The 24329-nt window shown below is 38.4% G+C and overlaps 2 protein-coding genes across 2 annotated transcripts in view; both read left to right on the forward strand.

The window, feature by feature from the left end:
* TRPC3 (transient receptor potential cation channel subfamily C member 3) overlaps window positions 1-11862 on the forward strand; it is a gene marked incomplete at its 5' end in the record, with an annotated part of 55045 nt that extends 43183 nt beyond the window's left edge. The window contains 5 exons of the mRNA XM_081333236.1: window positions 821-1016; window positions 1708-1917; window positions 2827-2910; window positions 9159-9234; window positions 11369-11862. Of these exons, the coding sequence (XP_081189362.1) occupies window positions 821-1016; window positions 1708-1917; window positions 2827-2910; window positions 9159-9234; window positions 11369-11511 (709 nt within the window). The 3' untranslated portion in view covers window positions 11512-11862. The remainder of the gene's footprint in view (window positions 1-820; window positions 1017-1707; window positions 1918-2826; window positions 2911-9158; window positions 9235-11368) is intronic.
* Window positions 11863-15214: 3352 nt separating this feature from the next.
* The window catches only part of BBS7 (Bardet-Biedl syndrome 7), a 26095-nt gene continuing 16980 nt past the window's right edge, over window positions 15215-24329 (forward strand). Inside the window, exons 1-5 of the mRNA XM_081333297.1 lie at window positions 15215-15495; window positions 20568-20633; window positions 21871-21933; window positions 22150-22325; window positions 23768-23954. Coding sequence (XP_081189423.1) covers window positions 15460-15495; window positions 20568-20633; window positions 21871-21933; window positions 22150-22325; window positions 23768-23954 — 528 coding nt within the window. The 5' untranslated portion in view covers window positions 15215-15459. The remainder of the gene's footprint in view (window positions 15496-20567; window positions 20634-21870; window positions 21934-22149; window positions 22326-23767; window positions 23955-24329) is intronic.

The raw sequence follows: 24329 nt of genomic DNA on the forward strand, positions 1-24329 counted from the left end.
GAAAAACTGAGACCACATCTAAATTTATGTATTCTTTGCATTTACCTAATATTTTATGTTATGTTTATTTGCTGTAATTGTTTCTAATATTTCAATATTTAGTACAGTGTTGTGCTACTATAATATTAGATTTTGTTGGGTTCATGGGCTGACATTAATGTGTTTAGATAAAAGTCTTCTATTGGCAAAAATCACTATTATAAAATAATGGTACTTCTATAGCAGCTTGTCAATTAAGAACCTCTTTTTAGTTTCCAAACCTTTTGAGAGAAGTCTGCCTTTGTATCGTGGTTTGGGAGAAGGGCGGTATAGAAATTTAATAAAATAAAAATAAAATAATATTGCACTGTGTCTGTATATGCTCATGTGTAAACCCAGCTGTATATGCTCGTAAATCCAGTATTGTGGCTTGAAATTTGTGGTTTATGACTGTATATGTTGCAGAAATCCAACTAAATGATGTTTAGTAAAATATCATTCAATTCTAGTTTTTTATAATGTCAAGCCCGATTGCTGTCTCCATTCATTCTTGTGATGCTGTTTGGTAATTTTTTAGAATTTGGAATTATTGTTTGTTTGACAATGAATCAATTATAGGTTGTAAGGCTCTAATCTAGTATTTAAAGATATTAGAAATAGTGACTTACTATATTAAACAGTATAGCTCCACATCTACAAATTTAATTGGGCATATACAATAGGGCATAGCATAATCAGTTTCTCCGTAAAAAGATTTTATGTTGTGTTCATCACTTTATTAAGCTAATTAAACTATAAAACTTGTAATAATGTTCTAATGCTTTTTTTTCTTTTCATGCAGTGTTGAAGAAAGCTTTAAGACTTTATTTTGGTCAATATTTGGTTTATCAGAAGTTACATCAGTTGTCCTCAAATATGATCATAAGTTCATTGAAAATATTGGTTATGTATTGTATGGAATATATAATGTAACAATGGTTGTGGTTTTACTCAACATGCTGATTGCAATGATTAACAGCTCATACCAAGAAATAGAGGTATGTCTCAATAGTATTCATATATTTAGAACTGAGAAATAATTTTAATTTTGATAGTTTCCTCTGCTAAATTGTGAAAATGGATATAGCCCAGTGGTTCTCAATCTATGGTCTGCGGACCTGGGGGGAAATCACAATGTTGTCACAGGGGATCCATGAAGGCTTGAAGAAATGTTATGATTTAAATCTTAAGTCTTGGTGGTCTGTGACCATGGTCTATGGCCACAAAAGGTATTTAAAGGGGGTCTGTGGTGAAAAGGTTAAGAATCACTGATATAGCCAATCAATTTCCCTATATCTAATCTTTCTTTTTTTGTTGTTTAGATATATAATTTTTAAGATGTACTACCTAGCAATCAAATTAACATAATAATATAATTAATTAATCAAATTAATATAATTAATATGTGGATTAATATAAATAAAAATCTTTTTTATTGTTTTATCAAAAGCAGTCAGTTGTTTAATGGAAGCTAATAAAAAACTTAACTTGTTTTGCCTAAGCTTTTGGTTGTGCCTAGAATATACTTTTCTATAAGTAGAGATTTTTCCGGCAAAACAGTAAATCTAGATATTTACATTTATAATTAGACTAACAAAATTCTGAAAAGATGAGAAAGTAGCAACATTTACTTCATAATAAAAAGAAGAAAATTACTTGTGAGTGGAAAATGTTTTGTTTCTGACACAGGATGACAGTGATGTGGAGTGGAAATTTGCTCGCTCCAAACTCTGGCTATCGTACTTTGATGATGGAAAAACCCTACCACCCCCATTCAGCCTTGTACCAAGTCCCAAATCGTTCTTTTATTTCTTCATGAAGATCATTAAATTATTGAGGTGCAGAAGGAAAAGATTACAGAAAGACATGGAAATGGGAATAGGTAACTCAAAATCCAGGGTAGGTTTAGTTCTTTTATATATATATGTATATACGTATATACGTATATACATATGAGATTGCTAAATGAGATTGCTCGTACATTAGGAGTACTACCTTTTCCCATTATCTCAGATCCCCATCTAAATAATTCCCTTTTTAACTTAGAAATGTCTTATAAGAATGCAAGCTTTATGTCACTTCAATAGCAAAAAAAATGTGCTTGTATGAAGGATATGATATATAAGACATAACCAGTATCAAGGATAAAGACTACATACATTATTCCTTATTTCATGCATATTTGAGTATCTAATATCTTTTTCAAGGAAAAGGGGCTTTATTTTTGCTTTTTTTAATGCAAAACCTGGGCATACTGGATGTCTGGAGAATGTGCCATCAATCAGTTAGAATTATCCCTGCCTTCATTCTTTATTACTGCCTCTTCTTTGTCCTGACTGAGTCAATGGCTCCTATCCTAGCAGGCACTTGCTATGCTGCAGTAGCTAAGCCTCAGTATTAATAATGAGAAGTTTTCTTTTTTTATGCTGTCAGTTGCATGAAAAATAACCAAAAATATAACTTCCACTTCTGACAATCTAATCACATTTTTTTCTCATATTCAGTGCATTACTATTTATTTTACTATTATAAATATTGTTTATTTCTAATGTCATATTCAACCCAAGCACAAGCTATGGGGGAGTTGTTAGGCTGTGTAAGATGTGTACAGTAACAATTATTTTTCAGGAATAAGCACTCCTTTATATCTGTTTGGTTTAGGAAATGGTTAAAATAATATATTTCTATTTAAGTGCATTGTTCAGGCTAGGAATAGATATATATTTTAGTAATATGACAAATTGAAAATTGTTTCTTTCAGAATTTATATTATGGAAGCTATTTTAATTGAAATATATTGTTTTCTAGCTAAATCTCTTTTCTCAGTCCAACTCAAGAGTTTTTGAATCACACAGTTTTAACAGCATTCTCAACCAATCTTCACGCTATCAGGTAAGCACTTACTTGAATAACGTGAATTCATTATAAACTCATATGAAATGCATTTAGATTTTTTCCATTTATGGTTGAAATCAGGCATATTGCATACCTAGTGCTCTATGTGTTTAACTGTAAGAGGTTTTTTTACATCCTCTTGGGAGATAAAATTCCAGTTGTCCATTATATCACTGCTTGTTTAAAACTTGTACTTATTTCCCTCACTGTATAATTACTAAAGCAGAGCACAACTTGGAACATACAGACAATCCCTCTTTCGTGTTGGCATCAGTTAATGATGACCACTTCCTGTAGACAATTCACTACAATTGTCTGCTGGAGGGAGTCTACCATATGTGCATGTACCTGTATCTGTGTTGGCTGTTATGGGAGTCATAAACCAGGTGCTGGATCCTATAAAAACCAATGAAATGCTGTGGACATAGTATATTTAGACTTCAACAAGACATTTGACAAAGTAGACCACAATCCACTTCTTGGTAAGCTAGAAAAATGTGGGATAGACAGCATAACCACCAGATGGATTTGTAACTGGCTGACAAACCGTACTCAACCGTACTCAAACCGTACTCCTTAATGGTATTACATCTACATGGAGGGAAGTAGACAGTGGGGTACCACAAGGTTCTGTCTTAGGCCCAGTACTCTTCAAAATCTTCATAAATGATTTAGATGAGGGAATGGAAGGGGATTTCATCAAATTTGCAGATGACACTAAGATAGCACCAATAGCCAACACCCCAGAAGATAAGCTCAGGATCCAAAAAGATCTTGCCAGACTTGAACAATGGGCCCTATCCAACAAAATGATATTTAATGTGGACAAAAGCAAAGTTTTACACCTGGGCAGGAAAAACCAAAGGTACAAGTACAGATTAGGCGAAACCTGGCTCAAGAACAGTAACTGTGAGAGGGACCTTGGAGTCCTAGTGGACGAGCACTTAAACATGAGTCAGCAGCGTGTGGCAGTAGCTAAAAAAAGCTAATACAATCCTTAGTTGTATAAACAGAGGCATAAAATCAAAAATCAAAACTACCATAGCGCAGGCCAGGCCTACGAGCGTTCACGAAGATGTGGAACGAGGGCCAGACGCCGACAAAGCCCAGTGGCGAGCTGACGGACAATCAATTCCCAGGATGGTGGGGAACGGCAGAAGGTGCACAAGCAGAGGGCCGTATCAACACCGGAAGAGTCATCTCCGCTCTGTACAAGCGGTGAGACGCTCCGACCCTCTGTACTTCCCCCGAGGACCCGGGAGCGAAGATGTGCAGCCTCCTAAGCTCAGGCTGGTCTACCTAAATGCCAGGTCCGTTGCTAACAAGGCTCACCTTGTTCGTGACCTAGTGGAGAGTGAGCACGCGGACCTGGCTTGCATCACGGAAACCTGGCTGGGCCCAGAGGGTGGTGTCCCTCTGGTTGACCTCTGCCCGCCTGGTTTCCAGGTGCTGCACCAGCCTCGGGCCCATGGTAGTGGCGGAGGAGTGGCAGTAATCATCAGGGAGACTCTTAGCCCGCGGGAGACGACCGTCCCTCAGATAGTCGGGTGTGAGTCTCTCTTTCTGAGATACAGTCCGGGGGCGCAGTTGGGCCTGCTGCTGGCGTACCTTCCACCTAATCGTGCAGCGGCAACCCTGCCTAAGCTACTCGATGTCCTCTCAGGGTTGGTGGTTGAATTCCCCAAACTCATGGTCTTGGGCGACTTTAACCTACCGTCCCTGGGAGGATCGTCCGAACTAGCTCGGGAGTTCATGGCTTCCATGACGGCCATGGACCTGTCGCAAATAATTTCTGGACCGACTCATGAGGGAGGCCACACCCCCGACTTGGTGTTCTTATCTGGACGGTGGCGTGATGATATTGGTGGGGGCTCCACGACCGTTACGCCCCTGTCATGGACCGATCATCACCTCCTACGGCTAGACTTCCCATTTGCCACCCCCCGCCGTGGGTGCACGGTGCCAACCAAATGGTACCGCCCCAGGCGCCTAATGGATCCTGATAGGTTCCAGGCAGCGCTTGGGAACCCACCTGCACTCCCTGCTCACAGCTCGGTGGACGCCTTAGTGGAAGCCTGGGAAAGGGCAGCCACGGAGGCCCTGGACCGAGTTGTACCCCTGCGGCCCCTGTCCCGACACAGATCCCAGCGAGCCCCATGGTTCACCGCGGAGCTCCGGGAGATGAAGCGTCGGAGACAGGGCCTAGAGAGCCGTTGGAGATCCAGTCGATCCGAATCCGACCGATTGCGACTAAGAATCCTCACCAGGTCTTATCTCGCAGCGATAAGGGTGGCGAAATCCAATTACTTTTCCACCCTCATCGCGTCCGCAGATAACCGCCCGGCGGCCTTGTTCAGAGTGACTCGCTCCCTACTGAACCAAGAGGTGAGGGAGGAACCCTTACAGGGTCGAGCCGAGGAATTCGGTCAATATCTGTTGGATAAAATCGCTCGGATTCGAACCGGCCTGGACTCCAACTGGGCAGAGTCGGAGGAACAGGACATGGGCAGTCTTGTCGACGTCATCTGGGAGGAATTTGATCCTGTGACTCCAAAGGAAGTGGACAGGATTATGAGGAGGTTGAGCTCCTCCACATGCTTACTGGACCCGTGCCCTTCCTGGCTGGCTTATGCAGCTCGAGAGGGGACACGAGGCTGGTTTCTGGCGGTCATCTCTGCTTCTCTGAGTGAGGGTCACTTCCCCACCTCCTTGAAGGAGGCGGTGGTAAGACCTCTCCTCAAGAAGCCCACCTTGGACCCAACCTCATTGAATAACTTTCGTCCAGTCTCCAACCTTCGCTTCCTTGCGAAGGTTGTTGAGAGTGTGGTGGCGCAGCAACTTCCTCAGGTTCTGGATGAAGCGGTTTATCTAGACCCGTACCAATCGGGCTTCAGGCCGGGCTACAGCACGGAGACGGCATTGGTCGCTCTGATGAATGATCTCTGGAGGGCCTGGGACAGAGGCCATTCCTCTGTCCTAGTCTTATTAGACCTTTCGGCGGCTTTCGATACCATCGACCATGGTATCCTGCTGCGGCGCCTCAGGGGACTGGGAGTGGGAGGCACGGTTCTGCGGTGGTTCTCCTCCTTTCTCCTGGGTCGCTCGCAGTTGGTGCTGGCAGGAGGACAGAGGTCAACTCCGAGGCCTCTCGTTTGCGGAGTCCCTCAAGGGTCGGTTCTCTCGCCTCTCCTGTTCAACATCTACATGAAACCGCTGGGTGAGATCATTCGTGGTTTTGGAGTAGGGTACCATCAGTATGCTGATGACACCCAGCTTTTCATCTCAACTCCAAACAGCATCAGTGATGCCCTCGACGTGATGTCCCATTGCCTGAAAGCGGTCCGGGAATGGATGGGGAGGAACAGGCTTCAACTCAACCCGGACAAGACTGAATGGCTGTACATACCGGCAAGCCAGGATACTCAGAACATTCCATCCCTTAACATCGGGGACGAGTTATTACCCCCTGTTGATAGGGCCCGCAACCTGGGTGTCCTCCTAGACTCACAGCTATCCTTGGAAGATCACATAGGAGCTGTGACCAAGGGGGCCTTCTCCCGGGTTCGACTGGTGCGCCAACTACGACCTTATCTGGACCTGGATGCCTTACGTACAGTCACCCATGCCTTGACTACTGTAACGCTCTCTACATGGGGCTGCCCTTGAGAGCCACTCGGAAGCTTCAACTGGTGCAAAGTGCAGCTGCACGGACACTTTTGGGGGCCTCCCGATACTCCCATATCACACCTCTCCTCCGTGAGCTGCACTGGCTTCCGGTTGCCTTCCGAGTGAAATTCAAGGTGCTAACAATGACATACAAAGCCCTGCATGGCATGGGTCCGGATAACCTACGGGAGCACCTTCTGCCAACGTCAACACCCTTCCGTCCTGTGCGCTCCCACAGAGAGGGCCTCCTCAGGGTGCCACCGCTCAAGGAATGTCGGCTGGTGGCCCCCAGGGGGAGGGCATTCTCAGTGGGTGCGCCAACCCTCTGGAACTGCTTGCCTACCGAAATCCGGATGGCCCCCGACCTCCGCACCTTCCGGCGCGACTTAAAAACTTACCTGTTCCAGCAGTCCGGCCTGGCCTGATAGTTCTTGGGGTCTCAGCTGTTTTTACTATTGTTTTTTACTATTGTTCATCTGTATACCTACCTTACTCTGTACACCGCCCCGAGTCCCTTGGGAGAAGGGCGGTATATAAAAACGAATAAATAAATAAATAAAATAAATAAAAATCATGTGAAGTATTAGTATCACTTTATAAAGCCTTAGTAAAGCCACACCTGGAATACTGCATCCAGTTTTGGTCACCACATTACAAAAAAAGATGTTGAGAATTTGGAAAAAGTGCAAAGAAGGGGAACTAAGATGATTAAAGGCCTGGAGTCTAAAACATATGAAGAATGGTTGCAGGATTTGGGAATGGTCAGTCTAGAGAAAAGAAGGACTAGGGGGGACATGATAGCAGTATTCCAGTATTTGAGAGGCTGCCGTAAGGAAGAGGGGGTCAGTTTATTTTCCAAACCACCAGAAGGCAAGACAAGAAATAACGAATGGAAACTAATCAAGGAGAGAAGCAACCTGGAATTAAGGAGAAACTTCCTAACAGGGAGGACAATAACCAGTGGAACAGCTTGCCTTCAGACATTGTGGGAGGTTTTTAAGAAGAGACTGGACAGCCACTTGTCTGAAATGATATAGGCAGTGCTTTTTTTGTAAAAGAAAAAGGTGCCGGAACTCACACGTCATACAACCTGCCTTGCCTACCCTACAAGGTTCCATCCAAAAAAGGTGCCGGAACTCCGTTCTGAGCATTCTATGACAAAAAAAGCCCTGGATATAGGGACTCCTGCTAGACCTCCAAGGTCACTTCCAGCTTTATTCTGATTCTAATTCAACCTATCTTCTGTCCTGCAGATACTGATGTAAATGATAGCAGGGTGAAAGGGGGGTAACTCAGTGTACTTATGTGTTTATGCATTTCAATTAACATACTTCGGTATTATATATTTTTAAAGTATAGCCTAAGGTTAAGAACTCTCTTGGTTTTATTAAACTGCAACTACTCTAGATGTCTTTACAGAAGAAGGGACAAAAATGTTTCAAATGAGTATGATGACTTCAGAAGTCTCTTTGTACTTCTCTAAGTTGGTCTTGTACCACTCCTCTTCAGAGTTAAAATAATACAAAATAAAATAGTACATGGGAGGACAACAGAACAGAAAAAGCCTGAGAGAAGAGACAAATACTGCCATTACTTTGCAACTAAATATCTCCCTATACAGCATCTCCTACATTTCTGTACAGTAACTTCCCTTTTTTCAAATGAAGAGGGGAAATGACTGACAATGACAAACAGGGAATGGACAAATTAACAACCAAAGCAGTGAAGAAAATGTGTTGCATTTTAAGCCACTGGTTCAGTGGATTAGCACAGATGTATCTTTTTTCCTGTCTAAAGGAAATACAGGAGGTCTTCTATCATATTTTTTTCTCCTGTTGGAGAGAGAAATTGATGTCAAAAACAATTGTAGATCAGTGGGACAGGCATGAATGGAACAAGTAAGCATTCCAAAAATTCCAAAAAACACCACTAGCCAGACACATTATGTTGTTGTTGTTTGTTGTTAGTTGCGAAGTCGTGTCCGACCCATCGCGACCCTATGGACAATGTTCCTCCAGGCCTTTCTGTCCTCTACCATCTTCTGGAGTCCATTTAAGCTCACGCCTACTGCTTCAAGACACATTATATAGTCACCTGAATTTGCCTCCAAATATTGAATAGAAAAACAGAGGCAATTCTGCAACTTAAGATTATAATTACGTTAAATAAGAAAATATTACTTTTATACCAGTAACAATAAAAGACTTTTGATTTGTGAATAGTGAATAATAAATATAATATTGTAGGAGCACATGGAAAATTAGTGGTGTTAGGGCATGTGCATGTGTGCAAATGTGGACAAACCCACATGTCCTTTTGAATGAAATTTGGGGGAGAATTGGGGTATTCATCTATCTATGGAGTCCTGTTCACAAGAGCTGCTTAGGTATGTGTTTGTTAAAGAGTAAGAATAGTTAGCAGGGATACAGAGATTGAATCAGGGGAGGTAGTTCATTCAAAGTAAGCTGTTTTTTCTTGTTTAGCTTCTTCCCCAGTATATCAGGAGCATGCATTTAAAATTAGGATGGCAAGTACCGTAAATAAATAAAAAATTGATTTAAGTTTTTCCCCTCCAACAGCAAATCATGAAGAGACTTATAAAACGTTACGTTTTGAAAGCCCAGGTAGACAAGGAAAATGATGAAGTCAATGAAGGTAAGAGCCTATAGTTATTCATGCAGTAATATAAATGTAAAAGAAAAAAATGAAAAGTGTTGGGGGTCTGAGAAACCAGAGATTTGGATTATGGGAGGAATGATTCTTTCTGCTTTGAGCTTCAAAACAGATATTTAACACTATAAATGTGGGTAAAAATAATGAAGTGGAGAAAATAGTGTATCTAATAATAGCCAGAACGTTTTTCTTAGTAAACTAAACTCATTAAATTAATAAATGATTTGCGCTAGGAATAGATAAATTACTTTTACAAAAATAATCTTTTAACTACTGTATAGGCCAGATTATAAAAATACTTTAAAATAACTAAAATATTAAATCTTCAGAACGCAGCAGTCTTAACCTTTAGAAATATCCACGAGTTGGATTTGCTTCTAAAATTAGCTGATAAAAAAAAAGAAAATATACATGACCTAAATCTCTCTGGGGCAATGTTTTGCTTTAAGATATGAAAAGTTTTACAACAGAAAATAAAAAAGTTACTTGATATTTTGATAAACACATAAACATATACACAATTTACATTTTATATTTAGAGGTGAGTGGGTTCTTTTTAGCTTTTTGTTTCTCTTCCTAGGTAAACCTGAATCCCTTCCCCATTAAAAACAAGATCTCAGGATTCTTTAAATTCAGTTTCAAATATCTTATTAATTTATTTTGTATTCAGAACGGATTAGGAAAAACCCAAATTGAAACTAATTGTGCTGTGCAGTTTTAAGATTACAGATCTTTTATTCAAACTGTATGCTCTTAAAATGAATGTCAGGATTTTTAGTATAGTTTTATAATGCATATTATAACACATTACTCTGAAAGTTAAAACCAAGCCAAGCTCCCTAACTGTTTACTTTTAAAGTAAATAATATTATGAATTCTTACTTGGTAAAATGTTCTTTGAATTTGGATTTTTGTCAAATAATTCATAGGACTGTGCAGCATAGTGAATTAACAACTTCTTGTTCATATGAATTCCGAATCTGAAAAATTATATTAGAGATTGGATGTTGCTGAGATTTGACTAGTTGAATAAATCATATTTTAATAACATTTATTATGTGAAGAATATCTTCAAAATATATAGAGTTCAAATAACTATATAGCTGATTTATATAGGTTCATTTAAATGCCCTTGAAGAAATAAATGAGTAAATTTGATTAGTTTCTACAATAGTTATCCACATTGTGAAGTGTACCTGTTTTTGATTAATAACACTAAGCCTCCCCTAACTGGATGTTTTAGATGTGATGGGTCAAAGGTTCCAGAAAATCAAAGAAGGGTCATTTTAATATGCCTAAACAAAATGCAGACTGACAGATTTCAAATTACGGTAATACACTGTATGCCAAACCTTTGAAGTTAGTAAGATTTTAAACATACTTAAAATTGCCTGGATTGTGTCTTTTCTTTGTAATGCACTTTTATGTGTTTTTAAGATAATGAACTGGAGAGGTTATATTTGTTTGCTTCTTTGTTTGAGGAATTTTACCTCAAGAAGAGACATTATATAACTTTTATGTCTGCAGGTCATTAAAGATTCTGGAGAGCCAACTTGCCACGATCAATTCTCTATGGCCAATTCACCACAGGACAACTCACTGAGAGACAAGAGTTACACTAATATCAAAGAAATAGTCAAACAGAATCATTAAAGAGAGGATGCCAAAGGAGGGACAAAATGACAATTTTTTTAAAAAAAAAATAAATTATTTGAAATAATTAAATTGAATTGCTGAATTGTCCCGTAGTGAATTGTCCTGTGGCAATTTGGCCACGGCAAATTGGCCATGGCAAGTAGACACTGGCGAATTGGCTGTAGCGAGTTGGCTGTGGCGAGTTATCCCATTCCATCTGGAGATATAGCATCATTGCTTGACTATGAAACTTTTTGTTTGGAAAACAAATTGGAAAAAGTGAAGGTTACAGTACATCTTTCATTGATTTCACATTTGCTCAAAACTTTCAGTTATAATGACTTTGAATATCTGTTTATGTGATGATTCATCAATATAAATTGAAGAACTTCAACTGCTTGGTCTTATGAATTACTGTAAGCAATGTAGCAGATCGATACTTTATCAAGTTATGTTAAACGGTTTTTTTATTTTTATATAGGTGAATTAAAAGAAATTAAACAAGATATTTCTAGTCTTCGCTATGAACTTTTGGAAGACAAATCTCAAGCAACAGAGGAATTGGCAATTCTCATACATAAATTAAGTGAAAAACTCAACCCAAATATCTCAAGATGTGAATGATCCCAAATGACATTTTCAAGATAATTACCTGGATTTTGACTATAGCACAAGCATTGGCAATAATATTTCTGAGTGATTCATACTTGAAAATATGTAGATTTTTAGTACTAAATGACTTTATGTACAGCTTCATTTGAAATACAGTCTTAGAAAATTTTATGAATTTACATGCAAACAGTTTAAGTTTATTTCAGGTATAAAGCATATTTTGCATTTATTTAATACAGTACAATTGTATCTAAATAATTTTTCATTGCTAATACTTCTATTAGTAAAATGAATATTTGTAGCAAATGAAAAATAATAATAATACTGTAGATTGTACTGCATGTCTGTTCCCATCTGTGAACAATTTTTATGAGATATAATACCAAAAGTTCAGCCAGCTTAGGAGGGATTACTTGAAATGAATCATCAAGAGTTAAGCATGATCATTTTAAAGATATAACCTTTCTAAAATTAATGGATTGTTTCAGGAAGTAGTTGTGCCTAGAATAGATCCATTGAAATTAGCTAGAACTGCTTTGAATTTCACTGATTTCAATCAGTCCACTGTAATGTCTGACCTTATGCATGTTTATCTAGAAGTAGGCCATAACGTTTAACAGTTTGTACTACAGAACTGAAAATGTTTTACGTACTTAGCCAGGGCTACTGTGAAAGCTAGTTTGGTGTGGTGATTAATGACATCAGGCTAGAAACTGGGAGACCGTAGGTTTAGTCCCACTTTAGGCACCAAGCCTGTTGAGCGATCTTGGGCTAGTTACTTTCTCTGAGACTTAGGAAGTAATGGCAAACGACTTCTGCAGGGACTTGTCCAGGCAGTCTCCCTGAGAATCAAACACACTTCAAGGAAGGAAAGGAAAAAATTCTGAATTGCAAAAACCTGAATGATTACAAGATAGCAAGAAAAAGATACTGAAAATCTTGTGTTTGCAGCCCAGATCTGATACCTCTAGCTTAAATTTCACTGAGTCATGTCCACTTACTTTTTTTTGAGAAAGCTCAAAGCTATGCCATAGAACTGAATGTCTAACAGTGAAAGTAAAAAATGTAATTATAATATTAATAATGCTTTTACATTTATCTCATATATTTTGTATCTTATTAGCTTTAAGAATACGAAATAAGGCTGTGGTTGTTTTTTTTACTTCTAGTTAATGCAAAATGTCAAAACATACATTTTCATGTGGTAATTTTTTTAAAAAATCCCAGATCCTATGCAAGGCTGAAGTTTTGTTACATTGTTCTAATGCCTCTGATGTTTACTTGTTAAATAAAATATTCATACTTTATGGGTTTAGATTGTACTTGTACTATAATCTGTGGGTTTGGGGTAGGTGACAGAAGAGAAATCATGTTCATTCAAATAAGCAACGGGCTACACTTCCATATTCTAAATGTTACACAAATTTGAAAGCCAGAGTTTTATTTTATATACCATTATATTTATCCTTTCCAAAGCCAAGCAATAGTTAATCTTTACTAACTTTGCAAGCATATGTATTAATATATCACTATTAGGCTGTAAATGACTTTAAAAAAATTTTAAGGAATTGTTTTGGAGACTTTTCCTGAATACAGTTAAGGCAATATTTAGATTTTAATAAATGTCTTTGTACAGGTAGACCTCGACTTATGACCACAATTGAGCCCAAAATTTATGTTGTTAAGTGAAACATTTGTTAAGTGAATTTTGTCCCATTTTACAACCTTGCCAGTCATTAAGTGAATCACTAAAGTTGTTAAGTTAGTAACAGGGTTGTAAGTGAATCTGGCTTTCCCATTGACTTTGCTTGTAAGAAGTTGTAAAAGGTGATCAAATGACACTGGGACACTGCAAACATCTTAAATATGAACCAGTTGCCAAGCATCCAAATTTTGATCACACGACTATGGGAATGTTGCAACAGTCAAGTGAAAAAAGGTCATAAATTGTTTTTTTCAGTGCAGCTGTAACTTTGAACAGTCATTAATGAACTGCTGTAAGTCAAGGACTACCTATATTTGTCTAGCTATAATTCCTCAGAAGGGTTCATAGTTCATGAATAGTGGTTATTTTAATGAAGAGGTAAAGATTGGCAAGATTAGAGGAAGAAGAGTAAGCCAAAATTAACTATCTGTACTAGTAAAGTGGAAAGTTATACAGTGACATAGTGTAGGATTTTATAGTGGTAATGATTTGTTTTAAAGCTAGAAATTGCATGCAATTTTACAATTGCAACCTTGGTCTGCTTTCTCTTTCTCTGAGATTATAAAAAATATTTAAAATAAGACTAAAATAAGCAAAAGATCTGGAGAAATGTGAGCTTTAAAAAGGAGGATGAAGTGAAGTGCTATAAAAACAACAGGCCAAAGAAGGTTTATGCCTGAATTTGATCTAAAGGAATGAGATAGGAAGGCTGCTGCACTTAAGGCTGCCGCTATCTGAAAAAAAAATAAACTAAAAATATATGGAATGCAGATTGCTTTTGGAATTTTATTTACATCCAAACCTCCAAATTATCTACAGCATTTGCCCCAATTCTGTTTTCAACTTTCATTTCTGGGATACTTTTTCAGTACTATGTAAAATTCAAACGTAGAGTATAAAATAGCTTGATCTGAACTGATTATTTAAAAAGAAATGATTCTATATCTCTGTTTATCTGTGCTAGTTTATTAATTTTTGTTCTGACATTTAGCTGAAAAAGTTCTTAATGGCCAATATAAAATGAATAATATTCAAATGACCTCTACCCAAAAGGCTTACTATATGAAGATTAATGTGCATCACCCAAGGAAAAAAGGATTAGAAAAGAAGAAAGCAATGAACTTCAGACATCACTGAATGTTCTGTTAGCTGTGTTTGCATAATCTACTTCCAGTGATGAACTTCTAATAATTTATTCAATGCAGTCATTGAATGCAGGTCACACAAGTGCAGGTCACACAAGCTAACTATGTAAGATCTTTGGAAGCAAAATATCACATACTTGCTGCTAAGGAAGAGCTGTGAGAAGTAAGAGCTACCGGTAAATGGCCTCCCATATCTCTCTACTGCTACCTGTTAAGAGGTGATTACAATATTCTAATTTATGTAATCCAATACTGTTATTTACTGATCTAAGGCTAAGCCATTTTGGAATCACATGAATCTTAAGTTTAACAGATACAAATTGTACTGAATGTATTCAGTAATCGTAGCGTTTATGGTCACTCTACTTCTACTCAAAATTCAACTTGTCACAATTTTTTTTTGCATGTTACTATTTAAAATCTGTTCACATTTTTCTCTATGTACCTGCAACTAAAAGATAATGCTGCAGTGATTATTTTGCCCCGCACGACCACTGACAAACATGTTATATCCACTTGTTATATTGTAGTGAATTGTATAAGCCCGTAAATTAACTGAGTAAACCACGGTTCTTGGCTAACCATATACAACACGTTTCAGTAAGCTAGGGGTGGCGCCCGCCTCGAATGGAACACGACTCGAATGGAAAGTTTATGCAGTAATAAAATGCGTTCGTCTAAACCGGTGTTTCTCAAACCTGACAGCTTTGAAATGTGTGGATTTCAGCCCTACAATTCCCCTCCCCACCCTTGTTCTCGTGCTAAATCCAAAACTCCGCCCTCATGAGTAACTTCCCCTCTTCCTGGGGATTTCAGATGCTCTTGAGTTTTTATCCCGAGCTGCGGGTTTTTTTGTGTTTTTTTTACTTGAGTGACAGCTCCTTCTTCAATCACCAGGCGCGTTTAAAGCGAAGCGTACTGCCCAAGAGCGCACCACCTCCAATTAAAAACCAGGGCACTGTAAGGTTTACGCAAATCTGCCTCGTCACCATAGTAACGAGAGGTCTGGAGATAGTTTTAGGCCATAAGTTTTCGCTATACTGATGCCCGCGGAGAACTGGAAAGAGGAAGCCGAAGCCAGCTTTGGTAACTTGCCCATTGCCCATTGCCATGGAACTGAGTCTGAACCGGATGGATTACCTGCAGGTACAGCGAGCGGACGCGATGCCTGTGACAGCGAGTGTCGGCTGTTTTGTGCCCCTTCCCCCGGAAGCATCGTTTTGAGTCTTCTTTCTTTATGCAGTTATTACTGCGGACCACCCCTATTCATACGTCTATGGTAGCCTTCCCGCAAAAAGCCCTACAAAGGGATTGACCTAGATGGCACCATTTTGAAAATTCCTGCTTGGGAAGTAGCAATTTTTCCAATGAGTTGCAGGAAGAGAATTCTTTTGCGAATAGTTTGTCTAATATAATCAATCCAGTGGAGAAAAAAATAAGGAGATGCGAATATGACTCTACCAATTTTTGTGGTATTAAAGTACCGTAATCTACAACCTGTACAGTTACTTTTTATCTTTTTGTTAGTTAAAACTTCCATCGTTGGAGTTTTTTTATTAGTAAGGAAGCTTTGAGGATAATTTCCAAGAATGCTAATTTGAGAGATAAGTGATTAATTTTAATTATTTTTAACTTTTCTAATTAAAACATTGGGAAACGAGCATAATGCAAAGTGAAGAAGGCATAGCTTATGCATCCAGGAATGCATCTATACACAGACACACACACACACACACACACACACACACACACACACATTCTGCTTTGATCTCAGGGATACCCTGGCTTCAATCCAGTACTTTACTTGCTTGGGATACTGATGTCTTGACACAAATCCCATGTATTAAACAAATACATTTAATTTTTTATTTTTAGAATCTGGGTTCACAGAGGTATACCAGGAATACAGAAAAATATGGGGTTTTGTATCCCTGTTTATCACGGGCTAAAAGATCTGGGCTGCAGAAGTCTAGATGTGGGCTTTTCAACCTTTTCACAGATTGTATCACTTTTAGGACATGACAGTATTCGAGTACCACCAGTGCTTAGCAAGGTGTCAAAAACTTGATGACTTTTTTTTAAAAAAGGGGGGGGGTTGGGTTTTACTGATTAGATTGATTTGTTGTTATAGAAATGGCTAATTTATACTATTATGGAAAAATAAAAAGTTGAAGTTCGATGTCAGTGCTTCCTTCTACTGCAACAGAGAAAGTCAGACGTCAATGCCTTTTCTTTTCCCCTTTTCCCTTCTCACTTTTTTCCCTTCTTCTTCCCCACTGTGTCCTATTATTTGCTTTTGTATTTTTGTATTATATTCTATAATCTAATAAAATGATGCAAACTGTAAAAAAGGGGGAAAGTACTGGTTTTAATTTCTTTGGTAGTGGTTCCTTTGCTGAATCACTTTCCCTCTGCACTGACAAATGTTTGATGAATTTATCCATCTTTATTAATATGCACCACTACTTTGGTGGTCAGCTTGCTGGTCGGCCCTTCTTCCTTTCTCTCTCTCCTCTCTTGTTCCTTCTGTAAGAGGACAGCACTCACCCCCAGAGAAAGAAATATTTTGGGGAATATTAAAAAGGCAGAATATTATATTTCTCCAAAGGAATAATGGAAAATCTTAGGCAGGACCTCCCCCCTCCCAAGTCTCTCTGCCCCAAGCAGAAACCAGGTCTGTAGAAATGCAGATGTGATAATCCTGTCAGAAAGACTGGAGCCAGGAAGCTTAAAGCTGATGGGATTAGAAAGACAAAGATCCCTAGAAACAACAACCCCTCACACCAAAAAAATCCAACATAGGACCTAGTCATCAGCCCCATGGAAGCAGGATATGACCTTTGGGACATAATAGGATTAACCCACCACCATTAGAATACCAGAAAAGCACACTGAACCTCAGGTCAAAGCTCATGCCACAAGAACAACTCCAAACACAGAAGCCCAAGAAAGTATAAAAACCCACCACTCCCAGCAACATGTGGTCAGCTTTCCCAGAGCCTCATTTCTGTCTGGCTCTGCTCTTCAATAAACTACAACCTTATTTCTGAAGCAATCTCCATTTTTTTTATTCCCGGCTTGAACTGGATCCTAATGAAGATTTTTCTTTCAACACTCCCTGCCTGCTGGGCTCTTCTTCCACAGATTCTTCTCCATCCCCTTCTTTTTCCTCGTTGTCTTTTTTCCCCTCTCCCGCCAAAACCTCCTTTTGTATCCTCTTTTCTCCCTCCCTCCTCCTTTTCTTTGGTGCACCTCCAGCTGATTCCTCTCAAGGCTGCGCTTCTCCATCTCTCTTTTTCCATCCCCTTCTCTTTTCCCTGTTGTCTTTTTTTCTCTTTCTCTTTCCTGCCAAAACCTCTTTTTATATCCTTTCCTTTCTCCCCCCTCATTTTTCTCTTTGGTGGACCTCCAGTTACGCGCAGCTCTTGGAAGTGCCAATCAGCTGGAGCCTGGTGCTGATCCTGAAACTTTTCCTGAGCCCCAACAGCCCTGCAGATCCAGCTGTCTCTTCCTTAGGCTTGTGCGGCACTGCCACCGCTTCAGTTCATTCCCCTCCCCCACTACACTTGTCTAGGACGATCACGTACCACCTGCCAGGTCCCAAAGCACCACCAGTGGTATGCATACCACTGGTTGAAAAGCCCTGGTTTAGATGACCAGTAATAATAAGATAAAGACCTTTTTCCTGCCATCTCTTGGGTGTCCATATTTCTGCAACTCAGATCTGGTATCCCCCGTGTATCTTCTTACAAAGGACCTTATCTAAAAGATTCAATACAGCTTCATATTTCAGTGTTTCTATACTTTATTCTTAACTCCTTTTTTGGCCTGTTTCCTGTTCCTTAAGTTTCCTCACAAGCCCAATTCACAATAAAGGGTTAGGGTCCTCTTGGATCTGCAACTCCTGCTCAAGGACCAAGTGATAGCTGTGGCTAACTCTAGTGTGCTAATGACGATCATTGCTGAAATAGGAGGCAATGCGTGTGGTCACTCATGCCTTAGCACCTCACAATTTGATTACTGCAAATGCATATTACATGGGGCTGCCTTTGAAAATTACCTAGAGGCTGCAATTGGTGCAAAATGTATCAGAATGAGTACTTACAAGGGTGTCCATTTAACACTTCTACATGAGTGTACATGCTTACAGTGGGATTCAAGGTGTTTGTAAAGCTCTTTAGCACATAGGACTAGTTTATTTTTTGGTTTATTTCTGTTCAGTTGTATTCCACATGTTCCAGTAGAATAGGCGCTCTTCGGGTCTCTTCCTTGAAACAATGCCCTCTTCCTTGAAACAATGCATATTTTTTCAGATGTGGTGTCTGACTTGTGGCATGATCTACCTCAAAATTTGGCTGGCTTTTTTGTCGTAGTTGATAATTTTTTGTTAGGGTATTGTAATTTGCATTTATGGTGTTATGTCACCTGGAGTTGGTGCACTAAATAGAGTTAGCCATGGTTGCCACTTGCTCTTTGAGCAAGCAAATCCAAAGATTTGTGCCTAATTGCCATTAAGTTCCATTATTTTGAGGGAGGCTTACTTTAATATGTGCAAATCATGTTGAACTCACTGCTTTGAAGATTTAAGAGTTTTGAGTTTGCAATATTTCCAAGGTAAAAATTTTTGAGACTGGATATTTTGAAATTAAAATGGGTAAAGAGAGAGACCCAGTTTGTTGTAGCGGTTAAGGCATCAAGCTAAAAACTGGGATACCTTGAGTTCTAATTCTATCTTAGTCACAAAGTCAATTAGATGACTTTGGGCCAATCACTTTCTCTCAGACTTGGAAAAGGGGCAATGGCAAACCACTTGTGAAAAACCTTGGCGAGAAAACTGCAGGGACTTATCCAGTCAGCTGATGAAAATCAGACACAACTTAAGTGGAAGAAAAAAATTTCTACTTAGCACCCATGCAACTGAATCATAATCTCTTACTCTTCTACCTAGTATCATATACAGGTATCCCTCAACGTACGATCACAATTGGGACCAGAATTTCTGTTGCTAAATAAGGCAATTGTTAAGTAAGTTTTTCCCATTTTATGACTTTTCTTGCCATGGTTGTTAAGTGTATCACTGCAGTTGTTAAGTTAGTAACACGGTTGTTAAGTGAATCTGGCTTCCCCATTAACTTTGCTTGCCAGAAGTTTGCAAAAGGTGATCACATGACCTTGGGACACTACAACTGTCATAAATAAATGCCAGTTGCCAAGACTCCAAATTTTGATCATGTGACCAGGATTGTGCAAAGTCATAAGTGTTGAAAGACAATCATAAGTCACATGTTTTCAGTGCCATTTTAACTCAAATGGTCACTAAATGAATAGTTTTAAGTTGAGGACTGCCTGTATACATATAAAAAGAAAGCAAAAGCATTTGCATGCAAACCTAATTGTTATGCGCTCCTGGCTACTTTCCTTTGTGACCAGAGGCAAGCTCGCCTGACCAATAACCAGCCAAGACACAGTGAAGGAAGGCCTTTTGTTTCGTTTATTGCAATAAGTGGGGAGAGAAGCTATCAAAGCTTGGTTCTCTCCAAAGTTTCAACCCACAATATTCCCATTTTTATACATCCCTGGCCCCTGCCGCACATCCCTCCTCTTTCCCCATTGGCTGAGGTACTATGAGGTTACACTCTTTCCGACTGCCTTCTACATATTTCCTGCTCCATCCTAAATCATACATCCCATGTACATTAAAATTAAGAGATAATTTATGCAAGGTGTGTCAGTTAATATTAATCAACTAATTGCACATGCTCAGTTGCCTGGGTTTTGGCCCCCTTTTTGTGACCTCTTTGAAAAAAAATAGGTTCTTTCCTGTTTTGCTAGTTATCTTCTCTTACCGATGTTTTTATAGCTTGTCTTTTTCCTTTCCCACTCTTAAGACCCAGCTAATTTTTGCCTATGTGTTTCACTTACATCCTTTCTTTGTGCTCTCCTTTCCTGGTTCTCATCTTCTCCATTCACCTAGTAAATTTCCACTGCAGTATATTCAGTTTTAAATTTCTCTTTCGATATTAACATTTTTGAAGACCTTTCATTTACTTCTATCACTAATGATATGTTGGAAAGCCAATATCATTTTGGGAGGCATGCATTTTAATAATTAAATATTTGTTTTTCTCTATAACTATAGCGAACTGACATTCTGATAAAAATTGATTTTAAAATGGGTGAGTCAAATATAAATACTAACATTTTTTATTTGCAACTAGGTGGGTGTGATATCTCAGAAAGCCATGAAGTTGCTCCCTGCATCAAGACACAAAGCTACACAGAAGGTATTTATTTATTTGATTCATATTCTATACTTTGTTCAGGAGCTCAAGGCTATATAGAAGTATATTTATTAAAATAATTGTATGTGATAAAGATCAGACTTAAAAATTATACTTTTTACTTAAAAAGAAAAATAGAAATGTAAAGTCCCAGCCCCCTACTTGAACTTGAGATACCATATCAATCTAATCAGATAACCCAAATGGAGATTTCTTGATCAAGCAGCACTTTATTTGATCAAATTAAGCAGCTGGGTGGCTCACAATCTGAAATGCTGGCAGAGTTACGTCCAGAAGTGCCACGCATTAGAAAGTTGGTAGCAGTGCTTTATAAACTTTGTTAGCCAATGAAAATCAGACAACAGAGCCACTTCATCATAAGAAAGACATCAATATTCCTGTACACTCCCTTATTCCCTCTTTCAGTATATCCCATCCATGTACATGTTTCCCACACTTGCATGAAATTTCTCTGGTGCAAAAGCTGATTACAAAAACGAAGAAAGCAAAAGTTAGACTAAACAATTTCCCTTTGTTCCAGAATCCTTCAGTACAGAAAAAATACATTTACTTTATTGTGTACTATCCTAAATTATAAATAATGATCTTGTGATTTAATCTCATGTTGTTTATGTTTAAAACTCATAAGCTTACTTCTTAGTTTTCCTATAATTTTTTCACACATAATTTGGCAGCAAGTCATGTTATTTTTAGAACATGATAAATTTTTTTTATATATCTCTTTTGACAAATTGTACAATTTGAATCAATTGTTTAATTTCACTCCATTATTTTCCTGAGGTTTTTTCTACAATATCCATCCTGACTGTAAACCATTCCTCTAGTTTCTACATAAACTACTTGTTCTTTCTTTCCCAGTCTCCATAGCCTTAGCATCTTTTCTTTTTTATCCTTTAAGTACAATTATATCTCTTCTGCCCATGAGTTTAATTCTTCCAGGTTTGGAACATTAAATTGGCTTTTTACTGGAATTCCCTCCTTGAATATTTGCCTGTGATATTTTATCTTTGCACCCATTTTATTCAAATGATTTCACAAAACTTATTTTTTCACAAAAGAACCATTTTGAAGTATCACAAACATTTTAAGTGGAAGAATTAAACAAAAGAGAAAAAAATCTAGATCTGAGTGTATAGCTATACTTCTAATAAAAAGGACTGGTTTTCCTTTGTATGCTTAAAACAATAGTATATACATATCCTCTTATTTTACTTTAAAGGTTGTTACTGGAGACCATGATGGTGTTATTACCTGTTTTGGAATAAAAAAAGGAGAAGCTATTGTAAGTTTATTGATTTATATACATGAACACTTAAATTAACAAAATAAAGTAACTTACTACTGTAAAATGCCAACTAATTATAAAGATAAGTTTTTGAAGAGTCACATTTTTAAATGCAGTATGACTGTAGAAAGAATTACCTATTTTTTCTGTGATTCAAATCCTATTAACCTTTATTTTGTAATGATACAGAACATACTTTTTTTTGTATTTTAGCCAGTATTCAAGACTTTGCCAGGAGAAAAGATTGCAAGATTAGAATTGGGAGGTGCTCTTAATACTCTTCAGGAGAAAATTTTTGTGGCTGCTGGTTCTGAGGTTCGAGGTTTCACAAAAAAAGGGAAACAGTTCCTTTCATTTAACACCAACCTCACTGAAAAAATCAAAGCTATGTGAGTATATTAAACATTGACTTAATGGTGCTTTGTTACTTACTATATTTAACTTAAAAATAACTGAATCTCACACATGGACAAAAAGAAAATCCATATAATTAAATTATCATGTTGCAAATCTCACCAGCATATTATAAAGCAGGGGTCCCCAGCCTATGGGCTGTAGCCTGGTCCCGGGCTGCAGGCTCTTGGCCAGCGGGTGCAGAAATGGCTGGCCAGTGCGTGCATGCGTGGGTCCACATTCCCCCCCATTCGCGCTAGTGCCCACGGCCCCGTTTGCACATATGAATGGGCACGAACGGGGACTCTAGCACGGGGTGTCTGCAGCCCGTTTGCGCGTGGATGGATTGTATGGGCCATTTGCGCATGCGCAAATGGGGACGCTAGCCGCCAGGGGGTGCACGGCCATTCACACATGCACATGGCACCAGTGCATGGTGCATGTGTGAACAGGTCCGCTAGTGCTGCGCCATTGTGTATGACCCTGTGCGTGCACGCATGTGTGCAGCAATTTTGAAGCTGCTCTCCTTCCCTCCACTCCACGAGCCCGGAAAGGTTGGAGACCTCTCTAATAAAGAACCCTCTCTTTATCACCCTGAAAAGGAACATTTTAAAATGTTCCCAAACTGCAGGAGGGATTAACCATGAGCAGGATTTTCTGTTTCTAGAATAGTTGCAAATGACTACATATACCTGTGCAAAAGCCTTCCTAGCCATAGATCTTACCTGCTCTTCATGTAGGAGCTGTATATCTAGGAGAACTCTTAAATTGCAGACCATGTCTGATAGTGGAAGTAAAACTCCATTCTGACAGATCTTCAAGTTAGGTCAGATCCGGAAACAGACTGCAAAGATTAGACTGGAACCATACTTTATTGATAGGCTATAGCAGGGGTAGGCAACCTTGGCTCTTTTATGACTCATGGACTTCAACTCCCAGAATTCCTGAGCTTGGCTGGTTCAGGAATTCTGGGAGTTGAAGTCCATGAGTCATAAAAGAGCCAAGGTTGCCTACCCCTGGGCTATAGTAACAGAATCTTGAAAACTTGATTGTGTTTTCCCTTCTCTCCCTTTTATATCTCAATAAATTTGAGCTTTTTTCTAACACTTGCTATTTACAAAGCTAATTTTTGTAGCCATTTCTTTCAAAAATCGTTCCTTTGGCTCTGTTTTATAGACAAGCCTTGTATTTTAGTATAAATACAGTTGTTATTTTTAGTCCTCTACTGTAATCACAACTACATTGCAAAAGTACTTGTCACATATTTAGTAGCATTCAAAGAACTGTAAAAATTTAAAAATAAAACTTTCAGAAATGGATTTCTTATTGGATCATTATGTTGATTCTAAGTGTATGAATACTTAACAAATTATAATGTTCCCAAATTAATGCTTTACTTTTTAAAAAAGTTTTAATTACAGTGCTGTTATCATTTTAGGTATATATCTGGATCAGATCTCTTTCTTGGTGCAAGCTACATTTATAACCATTACTGTGACTGTAAGGATCAGCACTATTATTTATCGGGGGATAAAATCAACGATGTTCTCTGTCTTCCACCAGATAAACTGTCTTGCATTATACCGGTATTAGCATGTCAAGATAGAGTTCTTAGAGTTTTGCAGGTAAACCTTCTTTGTTTGTTGCCATTATTGTTGCCCAGTGTATTAGTAATAACCATTATTTATTACAATTAAAAGGTGAATTAGTACAACTGAACAGAAGATTGTTCATCTGTTCATACCAATAATTGTATAATATCATTTGCAAGGAAATTTTACCCGTTTGCAGCAATTCTGGTAAGTTGAATAAAAGCTAATATGTTTATGTTTATGTTTGTTTTATTCAATTTATATACCGCCCTTCTCCCTGGGGACTCAGGGCGGTTCACAGGGCATATAAATAAAAATACAATACTATACAAAAGTTAAAACAAAGATTAAATCAATGCCCAATTAAAAAACAATAATGCAATCTAAAATGACAATTTAAAACACAGC

This window comes from Vipera berus (genome assembly GCF_964194415.1).
Source record: "Vipera berus genome assembly, chromosome: 7".
NCBI lineage: Eukaryota > Metazoa > Chordata > Lepidosauria > Squamata > Viperidae > Vipera > Vipera berus.